The sequence below is a fragment of the Pleurodeles waltl genome, chromosome 1_1 (genome assembly GCF_031143425.1).
Source record: "Pleurodeles waltl isolate 20211129_DDA chromosome 1_1, aPleWal1.hap1.20221129, whole genome shotgun sequence".
In the NCBI taxonomy this organism is placed as follows: Eukaryota; Metazoa; Chordata; class Amphibia; order Caudata; family Salamandridae; genus Pleurodeles; species Pleurodeles waltl.
Genome location: NC_090436.1, coordinates 389825091 through 389837493, shown reverse-complemented (window position 1 = coordinate 389837493; position 12403 = coordinate 389825091). Strand labels below are relative to the sequence as shown.

Genomic DNA, 12403 nt, shown 5'->3' with positions numbered 1-12403 from the left:
TTTTATATGTACTGAAATGCTGTTTCTTTTTATTCCTCAGTCCATGCTGTCACACTGTTCGTAAATGTATTTGGCTGCTTGGCCTGGTTCTGCGTAGATTCTGCACGAGGAGTTGATTTTGGATTGGCCATCCTGTGGTTCATTCTTTTAACTCCATGTTCATTTGTCTGCTGGTATAGACCACTATATGGAGCTTTCAGGTAAACGTTCTTGTCCTACTTGCAAGACCTTAATGCCCAGTGCTTCTTTTTTCTTTTTAACTTTCAAATTACCAAGGTGCTATATCTCGTTGTTAAGTGGTTGTTCTAACATGTAAATGTAATTTTGCATTAGTTTAAACCGCCAAAAGAAATTTAAAGACCTGTAGTGCAGAGAGAAAACTGGGGTGTGCATGATACTCTTGTGCTGCTTTGTCCTTGTTTTGGGTAGATAAAGTGGATATTTAGGTTAAAGCTAGTTGTGAAAACCAGAATTACATACTATTGTGAAAACAAAACTGTCAACATAGAGGGTGGTGTATATTCATGAGAGTGCTGGTACATAAAGATTGGTGCAACAAAAAATATTTGGATTTATAATTTGTTTACAAGATCCACAAAATCCACAAAACACTCACAATCCACAAAACACTAATTTACCCATGTGTACACACACAAAACCCACATGCCCTCTTTCATATTTTAGATTTTAATTTGTAGTTGTTACATATTTATGCTAATTTAGCTAGAAAATGTATATTAAACTAAGAAAGCCATATGCCTACTATGTAAGCTAGAGATATGCTCTGCCTTCCACATGAGAGTTTGAGTAAGTGTCTGATAGAACTTCGACATTCTAATTTACACTGCTACATATGCTTTTTCACCAGTTGAGTGTAACTCAAAAATAACTCTTCGTAGCATGTGTTGGTGTAGCTTCACATGCTTTGCGTACTCCTGCCATCTAGTGCTTTGCCCAGACATTACAGATTGTTTTTCTTCAAAGATGTTTTGAGCCACAAGGGGTGGAGTGACTGGTCCCATAATGTGCATGGTTTTGGGCTCCACCCGTAAATTGTTTTTTTCCACCATCATTTTTTAACGTGAGAAGCAACGGTTTGGATACCATTGCATTTCTGCATTGGGCCCGGTATAGTGTTATCTGTTTCGGAAAAAACACAACACATCGAAACCACATTTTGACACCTTCAACTGAACAACTTTATAGAGCCAAGTTTAATGTATTGACTTGGCCTTTTAGTATGTTGGCAGATGGAGAGGGACTCTCTTTTGTTTCTGCCCACATTAAAACTGGAAGTATCCCTGGACGGCTCAGCATGAGGTTTGCAGTCTTTCATGCTCCAAATCACCAGGAGTCCGAGTGCATTTTTTGTCAAGATTTTAGGTGTAAATAGACTGACATAGAAGAGAAAGACAATGGGCTTATTCGTGATTTCAGAGTTAGAAAGGGCAGAAACATCAGGAATGTTCAGAGAAACAGGTTCTTGATGTTGAGGAAGACGTCCCTCCTGGGTTCTTCCAAACCACAGGACTTTGAAAAATCACTTTTGGAAATGGCCCTCCCTACAGGATCACCTCTAAACCTCTTGCCTTCTTCCTTCTGTTTGCAGTTTTTTTTTTTTTTTTTGCTTGTTGGCCTTAGGACTCTGTGCACTTTACCACTGCAAATCAGTGCTAAAGTGTATATGCTCTCCCCTAAACATGGTTTGATTGGTATATTTAATTTACATGCAGGAGCATGTAGAGTGGTATACCATATACCCAGGGCCTGTAAATTAAAAGTGGGCCTGCAGCACTTAGTGTGCCATCTACTTAAGTAGCACCTTAAAACTTGTCCCAGACCTGCCATTGCAGCCTGAAGGCAGTGACACACCGCCATGTCGACTTTGCATTTAAACCCCTTGCCAAGCCTTAAACTCCCATTTTACTACATATTGGTCACTCCTAAGGTAGGGCCGGGTGTTGTGTAATTAAAAGGTAGGACATGTACTTTTTAGTTTTACATGTCCTTGTATTGAAAAACTCCCAAATTTGTTTTTTCACTACTGTGAGGCTTACTACTCCCATAAGGTAACACTGAGGATTCCTTATTAAAATTAATACATTGTAATTCCTAAACCATAGGTGGTAGCTATGTCACGTTTGGCATCCATGGACTTGTAGTGATAACCACTCTTTAATGGTAAAGTCTGATTTATCATCACAAATTTATAAATGACACTTGAAAAAAGTTGGCATTTTCCTGCCTTTAGCCCTCTGTGCCTGTAACTGCCTTAGGTCACATGACTGGGTGTAACTGACAGTTGGGACTTTGTGAATTCACCCCAGACAGTCACACTATAGGGGGATTAGCAGAGCCTGAATGGGCCAATAACTGACTCAATTTGTGGGGTGGAGGGAGGAGGCCAAGCCCTACTTGGAACTGAATTGGCTGCGATCTGCCACCACACAATAGTCTTAATGACCCTGTATTGTCCGTGCAGCCAGCTAGGAGCCAGGACTAGGGAGGCAGGAAATTCCTGGAACCTCAGAACCTTTCTGGAAACGTCACCCAACTTCTAGGATCATGGCACCAGGGTATAAAAATAGGGCTCTCAGACCTTGCTCCTTAGTTCACTACTGGACCTGTGAAAGAACTCTGAAAGTCTGCCTGCTGCTGTGACCTGCTGTGCACTCTGCCAGCCTGCTGCTGTACCAGGAAGGACTGCTTTGCTGCCTGGAGCCTCCTTGTAACTTTCAGGGGCCAACCCTGATGTAGAGCCCTGCATCACCACCTGCACCCAGGAATCCAGAAATGACTCCAAGGGCTAGTTTAGCTGGTCTTTTGTTCTGAACCATAGGGACATAACTGAGTCCCACTATCTTAAACCTGCACCTGGACCCAGCATGAGTGAGTCTTGAACCCCTAAGAGGTCTCCATCCATTCGTGGACCCTTGATTATGGTGCTAAAGGTGCCCAAGTGGCCATTTTCCAAAACTGAGGTCTTCCTATTTTGAATCTTAAACTTAAAAAAATTATAACTCTTGTTCTACTAAATGGATTTTGATGTTTTTCATGTCAAATAATTTGTAAAACCATTTTCTCTATTTTTCAAATTTGAGTTGGGATTTTTGTGTTGTGTTTTCAATGTGTTGCTGTTTGTGTACTGCATAAATACTTAACACATTTCTTCTAAGTTTAGCCTGAGTGCTTTTTGTGTTAACCCATTGAGCTTTAGTCATTATAGCCCTGGTTGATAGAATAGCATACCATGCTGTAACTTGGAGGGCAGATTGTCACCACAATGTCTCTATGCATGTGCATTGTTGATGAGGATGACAGTTTCCTTGTAGAGGTCCCCCTCAAAAGCTAAGCTTAGTGTTCAGTTTTTACTGAAAATGGATAATTTCAGAGATCCTGCCAATCCATGAATCACATTTGCCTAAAGTCTCAGGTTCCACCAACCTCACTAGTAATTCAGAGGGCCAGAAAAAGGGTGTCTGTGCAAACAACTGGGTATGCCACACCCCAGATAAAGAAATTAAGTGCATAGATCAACAGGAAAAAAAAATGATTGTGTGTGTCCGCTCACTGGCTTCTCGCCAATACAACTGCCTTATTTTCAAGAACGGCCAGATTCCATTTGGAATAGATGGAAACACTCATTAAATCATTTACCAGAAACATATAGAAAGTGAGGTGAAGAACTAGTTGTCGAGGGAAAAATATGGTCAGTGGCATGTGTAGTTGTAGATATACATGCCGTGCATAAGATCGCCATCTACTGTCGGTTCGGAGTACAACTTGTTTTTGTTTCAAAGAAAGTTTTCCAGCCACGGGTTTGAGGGACTCCTCCTCTTGGTAATACTGCGCATGGGCATCGAGTCCTTTGTTAGATTGTTTTTCTCCACCATCTGTTTCGGACGCTTGTTCCTCTTGCTCCGAGTTCTCGGCTCTAAACAGTCTAAAAGGCTATTCTTTCCGTCTTACTGTCATTGTCTGTATTGTTTCCGAATGCGTATTCTTTAATAATTTAACTTTCAGTTCCTTTTCCATTCTCTTAAACAAATTTCTCAACCATTTTGGGAACAGAAAGGCCCTCTCAGGCCCTCTTCGGGCCTACCTTAACAATGACTTACATGAAACAGTACTAACACACACCACTCCTGTAGGGGGAAGGTAAAAACTTATTTTTTTGTTTTTTTTTGTTTTTGTTTTTTTACCCCAATGGACTCAAATTACCACACATTAATGGGTACTTCAAAGTATCCAAAATGGTTATTGTCTGGAGCACAGTTCCACTGCACCAAATATACCCATTTGTACTCGCAGACTCTCACAAGATCATCTCACTCTTCTCAAAGAGGAAGTACATTCCTTCTTCTAAAAGGGGCTATAGAAACAGTACCCCTACAATACCAGGGAACAGGATTTTCTAAATCCCCAAAAAGATGGGTCTCAGACCAATATTAGATCTCAGATCCTTAAACCACTACATCCTATCAGAATATTTTCCTGTGGTCACTCTTCAGGATGATATTCCTCTATTACAACTAGGTGACTTCATGACCGCATTTGACCTAAAGGACGCTTGCTTTCACATTCCCTTTCATCCTGCACACCACAAATACCTAATACTTGTAGTGGCAGGAAAACATTACCAATTTAAAGTATTACCATTCGGAGTCACAACTGCTCCCAGAGTATTCAAAAAATGTCTTGCAGTGGTTGCAGCACATATCAGAAGAAAACAAATTCATGTTTTCCCTTATTTGGACGATTGACCCATCAACGCCAATTCATTCGCACTGTGTCAAAAACATACTCGCACTACAATTCATCTCCTACACTCTCTGGGGTTCATCATAAACTACGTCAAATATCATCTGCAACCTCTCCCAATACAACCATATTTGGGAGCTATCCTCAGTACACAATGAGGAATAGCCTTTCCCAACCTAAATCGGGTCAAAAATTTTCAGACATTCATTGCAACATAAACCAAACCAAGCATACCCAGTAAAAACTGTTATGAAACTGTTAGGAATGATTATATTGTATTCCCATAGTGCCTCATGCCAGACTTCATATGCGTCCTCTTCACCAATGTCTCTCCCGTCAATGGTCTCAGGCACATGGTCAAATGGAAGATCTAGTGTTGTTGGACTGCCAAACTTATCTCTCTCTACTTTGGTGGAATATCACAAACCTTATGAAAGGGCGGCCCATTGTAGACCCTGTGCCTCAGATCACTCTCACAACAGATGCCTCAAACAGTTGGGGAGCTCATATCCTCAACCTAACAATTCAGGGGATATGGGACAATGCTCATCAGTCTCTTCATATCAATTACCTGGAACTGCAAGCAATATTATTGGCAATGAAAGCATTCTTTTCACAGTTGCAACACAACACAGTGTTGATATGTACAGACAACATGACTGCCATGTATTATCTTCAAAACCAGAGTGGGGGGGGAGACACAATCTCATCAACTGGTCCATCTCACACAAACGATATGGAAATGGGCGATTCATCACCACATTCACATAGTGGCACAATAATCTCTTGGGGACAGGCAACCACTTAGCACACCTACTAAGCAGGATGTATCAACAAACACTCGAGTGGGAACTCCACCCACAAGTCCTTCAATAGTACTTCAAAAAGTGGGAAACACCTCAAATAGATCTGTTCACAACATATCAAAGCAAAAAATGCCAAAACTTCGCCTCCAGGTACCCACACCCTCAATCCAAGGGCAATGCTTTATGGATCGGTTGGTCAGGGATATTTGCTTAAGCTTGATCCCCTCTCCCACTCTTAGCATTTCTAGTCCGGAAGATAATTTTTTTCCCCTCAACATATTAGGGGCCCCTACATGGACAGTCAACCATGGTACACAACACTTTTGGAACTCTCAGTTATTCCTCATCAAAAACTTCCCAACAGACCAGATCTTCTGACACAAAAAACAAGGACAGACAAGACATCCAAATCCCAAATCACTCAACCTAGCGATTTGGCTCCTGAAGTCATAGAATTTGGATATTTACAATTGCGACAGGAATGTATGGATATCGTTAAACAAGCACGCAAACTTACAACTAGACAATGCTATTCGGCAAAATGGAAACGTTTTGTTTGTTACTCTCAAACAAAAAAATGTGACCCTCTCAAACCAACAGTTCAAGACATTGTACAATATTTATTACACTTAAAAAAAGGAAATTTAGCCTACAAATAAATGTGTTTACATTTGGCCGCTATAGCTGCATATCTTCAAAATAGACAACATATTTCTTTGTTTGAAATTCCACTTATCAAAGCATTTATGCAAGGACTCCAGCAAGGATTCCTCCAGCTCCATCTTGGAATCTTAACATTGTATTCACAAGGCTCATGGTTCTGCCGTTTGAGCCACTTCACTCCTGCCTCCTACAATTCCTTTCATGGAAAGTAGCCTTTTTAATTGCTGTCACTTCTTTTAGACGTGTCAGTGAGCTCCAGGCATCACCTTTAGAAGAACCTTTTCGTTCAAGTTCATAAAGAAAAACTTTTGTTAAAAACAAATCCAAAATTCCTTCCAAAAGTGATATTGCAATTTCATATTAATCAAAAAAATTGAATTAACTGTTTTCTTCCCTAAACCATAATCAATAGCAGAAAGAGCTCTATATACTCTAGATGTTAAAATAGCTCTTATGTACTGTATAGATAGAACAAAATATCTTAGGAAAACAAAACAACTTTTTGTGGCTTTCTCCTTTCCACACAAATAAGATCCCATATCTAAGACAGCTATAGCAAGATGGATAGTCAAATGCGTTCAAACTTGCTGTACCAAAGCTAAGCAACAATTACCTGTACCATTTAGAGCACATTCCATTAGGAAAAAAGGTGCATCTGTGACATTTTAGGTAACATACCAATAGCAGACATTTGTAAAGCAGCAATATGGTCTACACCACACACATTTACTAAACATTATTGTGAGACAACAAGCAAATGTTGGACAAGCTGTACTTAAAACACTTTTTCAAACAATTGCAGTCCTTGCACAATAGCCACCGCTTTATGGAGGGACTGCTTTAGTCTATGCACATCATGTGTATCTACAGCTACACGTCATCAAACGTAAAATGTTACTTACCAGTAGACATCTGTTTGTGGCATGTAGTGATGTAGATTCAAATGCACCCTCCCTCCTCCCCAGACATGTGTAGATGTTGCAGTTTAGTCTTATAGATATAAATAATGTACATATGTGAATACATTGCATGGACCTCTTTTTCTATCCTACTATCTATTTTTCACTACTTCACTGCCTGGGGAGAAACAATCTAACAAAGGACATGATGCCCATGTGCAGTATTACAGAGAGGAGGAGTCACTTAATCCCGTAACTCAAACTTTCTTTGAACAAAAACAAGTTGGACGACTCCAAACCCAACACTAGATGGCGAGCTTATGCACAGCATGTGAATCTACAGCACTACATGCCACGCACAGATGTCTACTGGTAAGTAACATTTTCCTTTCGAATGTAAACTTTCTTTGCACACTTGATGCTTCTGACACTGAGTCTAGGATCATAAACACCAGTATACTGCTTCTCAAAAAAGACATGGCTATGGGTATTAGGATTCAAACCTGACGTTCAACAATACCTTCCAAACATTCCATTTGATGGAAGACAACTTTTTGGGCTCCAGGTGGATAAAGTGTTAGAAAAATAGTGAAACCATTGGGGGCACTACAAACCTATACCTCAAGGGATTTTTTTTCATATGTGCTGTTCAAGAGGTTCATCCAAATCAGGGCAAACATCACAAGCTCACACATTTGAAGTCCACAAAAACAACCTTTCAAGTCCTGCAAAACAACGGGCTATTCAAAGAAAGATTACTGAGGTAAGATTAACACAGGTAGGGACAAGAGGGAACCACAGCTACCAAGTATTTACTTACCCAGACCACCCAGAGCATATAACACCAGTAGGGTGGAGAATAAAAGATTTTCATCCGTACGGGTGGAAATTGTCACATCAGTGGATACTCCAAATAGTGCAAAGAGGATGTTGTCTCGCAATCCACACCAACCCACCTAGTATACGTTCAAGACACAAGGCTTACAGCCTGAAACATCTCACTCTACAGCAAGAGAAAGTTAAAACTCTCCTTCAAAGAAGTGCTATAGAAATAGTGCCTCCTCAAGAAATGTACTTTCACATTCTAAAAAAGGATATAACACTCTGACCTGTACTAGATCTCAGAAAATCAAATCCTTTCATTATTTCAGAGCATTTCCATACAACGCTATAGGATAACATCCCGCTGCTTCACAAGGGAGACTGACTGCGTTAGTCCTCAAAGATGCATATTTTTTATATACCAATTAATTCTGCACATCACTGCTGTTTAAGATTTGTGGTAAGTGGACAAAACTACCAATTCGGAGTTCTCCCATTTGGACTAACAGCCCCAGGGGACTAAACAAAACATTCGGCGGTGGTTGCAGCTCACTTCAGGAGACATGGCATTGGTGTCTTCTCATATCTAGTTGAATGACTAATCAAGAGCAGCAGCAAACAAAAATTCCTAGTACATACGTAAATGGCTCCAGATCTTTTGCTCAGATCTGATAGAGGCTTAGAGTTGCAGATTCCGTACCTTAAACTTTCCCCCAGGCATCAGTCTGGATCCGGAGATTTGCCTTGAGCAGTATCCCAGCTCACCTTCAGGTGGCATCGGTTGGCTCTGCATCCATTGTCTGCATCGTGCGCTCCAGATATGACGTTCCAGGTCCTATATAGGTGCAAACCCGGTTAACTGAATCCATTTTTTTTTTACGTTAGCCGGCGCTGATCCGTCCGAGAAGAGGTACTTCTTGGTCAGTTTTGACTGGCTTTTTTTAAATTTTATTTATTTGTTTTTGTCAAAGATTTGAGTCCTATTCACTCCTGGTGCGTCAAGGATGACTTCTCGTAAGACTGGGTTCAGGCCCTGTGGATCCTGTCATTGGGTGATGTCCGTGACGGATCCTCACCTCGTGTGCTTGTGGTGTTTGGAGTGCCAAAGTCGTGCTCTCAGTGCCGGGGCATGAACCCTATAGCTTTGAGGGAGCAGTCTCTAAAGCTCCTGGCGGCCTGGCACGATGCTTTGTATCACTCCCATTCTTGGTCGAGAGGAAGGTCCTGAGAACGGTCGCGGAGTTCCCCTTCATCATCATCCCATTCCAAGTCCTCGGGCGGTCGGGTAAGTTGAGGCATAAGAAGGCATTGAAGAAGCACTAGCGTCCTTCGGTTGACGCAATGAGGGAAGGGGAGTGTCTTCGTTGAAGGGCTCCTTTCCCCGCAGCCTCTGTCTGGGCTGACTTTGCATTTTCCCGCGTTTCCAGGAGCCAGAGCAACCCCTGCACCGCGTAAGGAATTTTATGCGGCCTTGCACCTCCTCTTTGAGCAGTTTGATTCCACTGGAGCGCCTACGGGCCATGCAGGGTCGGCAGGGGCCCCCTTGGGTTCTACGTCGGCGGCTTTGGCCTTGACTCCAGGGAGCACCCAAGGATCCAGTCCAGGATCCAAACCAGTATTGGTTGTACCAACCCAACCTTTCCCAGCACCAGTTCCGACGTCGACGCACTCTACGCCACCCGAATCCCCGGGTGGTGTCGCCCCTGTCCTTATTGCTGACTGACGGGGATCTGCTTTGCGCGACACAGACTCTGACTTCAGCAGGGGTCTTGACCCCTTTGTTGGATCCTGACCCTTTTTTTCTATGGGTTAGGATATGGTGAAGAAAGGGAGGGGGTTACTCGACCCTTTAGATTACCGGATAGAAGTTCGCATGGACTGGTGGACAGAGCTAGGTGAGGCCAGTAGTCTGAACACGTTCCTTGACATTGGTATGCTTTCTTCCCCTACCATGACTAAGGAGGAGGGAGTGTCCTACTCCATGGTGGTGCAAAGAGTGACTGAGGTCCTGGACCTCGAGATGCCTTCTGTGTAGGTCAGGACTAACCTGCCTGGAGGCTTCCTCTTCTGAAACTACTTTTCCCTTTAATGACCCCCCTTACTTCATAGGACACGGTTGTGCATGTGCTGCCACAGGTCCCGGAGGAGGCCTTGGCCATTCTCTTCCAAGCTGTTACTGATGGACCTGGCCTGGCAGTTCGGGCTGGACTGTTCCCATGAGGAACAGGGTCAAGACTGATTTGCATATGGCTGGGTCCAAACTGGGGTGGCATGGTGAGCAAAAGAATGATGGATTAAACCCAGATCTGTGACTGGGGGTGAGTGTTTGCCTTGTCAGCACTCCGTCCATCATCCTTTTGTGTTGCTAGTTGCCCTAAGTGGGAAGGGTATGCCCAGACGTGGGTCCCTTGCTCACTGTGCCACTGGAATCAAGCTAGCCTGGCTGATGAGGGATGAAACCCCGAACCCGGTCCCAGGATGCTTGTTTCTGGTCCAGGGAGGACCTGGCCTGGCAGTTCGGGCTGGACTGTTCCCATGAGGAACAGGGTCAAGACTGATTTGTATATGGCTGGGTCCAAACTGGGGTGGCATGGTGAGCAAAAGAATGATGGATTAAACCCAGATCTGTGACTCGGGGTGAGTGTTTGCATTGTCAGCACTCTGTCCATCATCCTTTTGTGTTGCTACTGATGGAAGAGATGCAGCAAAGTTCACAATACGATGTGAGCTGGATATGACCTTATCACTGGGCAGATGCGTTGCATCGAAGGGCTTTGAGGCGCCATGCCTGGTTAAGGACGTCTGGCTTTTTGGGGGATGTCCAGTCCACCCTTATGGACTTGCCCTTTGATTGCACCTACAAGATCTGCAGTGGTGGCTTACGAACCACAATTGGGTCAGAGGCAGATCCCGCTCCCTTCCCCAACCAGATCTGACAGTGATTGATGGGATGGAGCAGCCACATTGGGGAGGTGGAGATCAGAGGCATCTGGTCTCTGGTGGAGTCCAGGCTCCACATCAATCTTTTGGAGCTCAGCGCAATCAGACTGGCATTGAAAGCATTCCTTCCCACTCTCAAAGGAAAGTATTGCAGGAATTTGCGGACACCACCACCATGTGATATTACAGCAAGCATGGTGGGGTGGGGTTGTGGACCCTTCGTTAGGAGCCTCTGGACATGGTTGGAACATCAGGGCATCTCCCTCTGGCAGGCTCTCTGAACACCAGAACAGACTGACTCTGCTGACAATGGCCGTGGCGCAAGGTCTCTTTCAGCAGTGGGGAGAGCCTTGGTTAGATATGTTCGCCTCCGCAGAGCACATGCAGTTTTGCGTGTTTAAGATTCCAGGTGGCACTCCCTCTGCAACACTTTGCGTGCCTCTGCAACACAATGCCTTTCTGCCCATACCACTTCTGCCCAGAGTTCTCAAGAAGATAAAGAATGACTGGGTCCAAGTAATCCTTGTGGCTCTGGGCTAGGCATGAAGAGTCTGGTATCCCGAGCTGTTGAGCAGGGCCATCAACCCTCCAATCAGACCGCCCCTTTGCCAGGGAAGGGTTCTTCACCCAAACCTGTCCAGTCGCAGCCTTCTTGCTTGGAGATTGAGTGGCAGCAGTTGACAGCCTTCCACGCAGTCTGTAATGTTAGCTTGGCAGCCAGGTGTCCCTCCACCAAAACGGTATATGTCTATTGTTGGAAGAAATGTGTTGCATGGTGCACAGAAAAGTCTTTTGACCTCCCCCCCCCTCTCTCTGAAGTCCTTTAGTACGTACTTTCTTTGGCATAGCAGGGCTCTGCCTTGGGCACCTTCAAAGGTTATTTATCTGCGATCTCTGCCTTTCTGAGATTACTTGATCAACCTGCTGTTTAAGTCTCCAATTGTAAATAGGTTCCCTAAGGGTCTGACCCACATGTTTTCTCCATCCCCTTTTATCATGTTCCAATGGGACTTAAATTTGGTTCTGACCTCCCTAATTTGAACTCCTTTTGAGCTGCTCCATAATTGTCCTGTAAGGCTTCTGACTTTAAAAACAGCCTTCCTTGTGGTCATTACCTGTGCCCACAGGGGCGGGGGTGAGGTGCAGGACTTGTCATATAAGCCTCCCTACCTCTCCATCTACCCTGATAAAGCAGTGCACTAGGGTTTGTTTCCTCCATAAGGTGGTTAATACCCTTTCATGTAGGCCAATCCATTACCTTGCCTTCTAAGGAAGAGAAGACACTGCACCAGCTAGACCCAAAAAGAGATTTGGCATTCTACCTTGATCATACCAGAGAGTTTCGGTGGATGATCAACTCTTTTCTGGTTATGTGCATTCAAAGAAAGGCCTGGCAGTACAGAAAAGAACCATCTCCTGAAGGGTTGTTCTCTGCATGAAAATGTGCTACGCATTGGCTAAAAAGCAACCCCTGCTGAGTTTGTGCACTCACTCTACCAGAGCTGCAAAAAC

General features: G+C 43.7%; 1 protein-coding gene across 2 annotated transcripts in view; it reads left to right on the top strand.

The window, feature by feature from the left end:
* SCAMP1 (secretory carrier membrane protein 1) overlaps positions 1–12403 on the top strand; it is a 234782-nt gene that overhangs the window by 131831 nt on the left and 90548 nt on the right. For both annotated transcript variants that reach the window (XM_069223363.1, XM_069223372.1), the window contains one exon: positions 41–200. In XM_069223363.1, coding sequence (XP_069079464.1) covers positions 41–200 — 160 coding nt within the window. The remainder of the gene's footprint in view (positions 1–40; positions 201–12403) is intronic.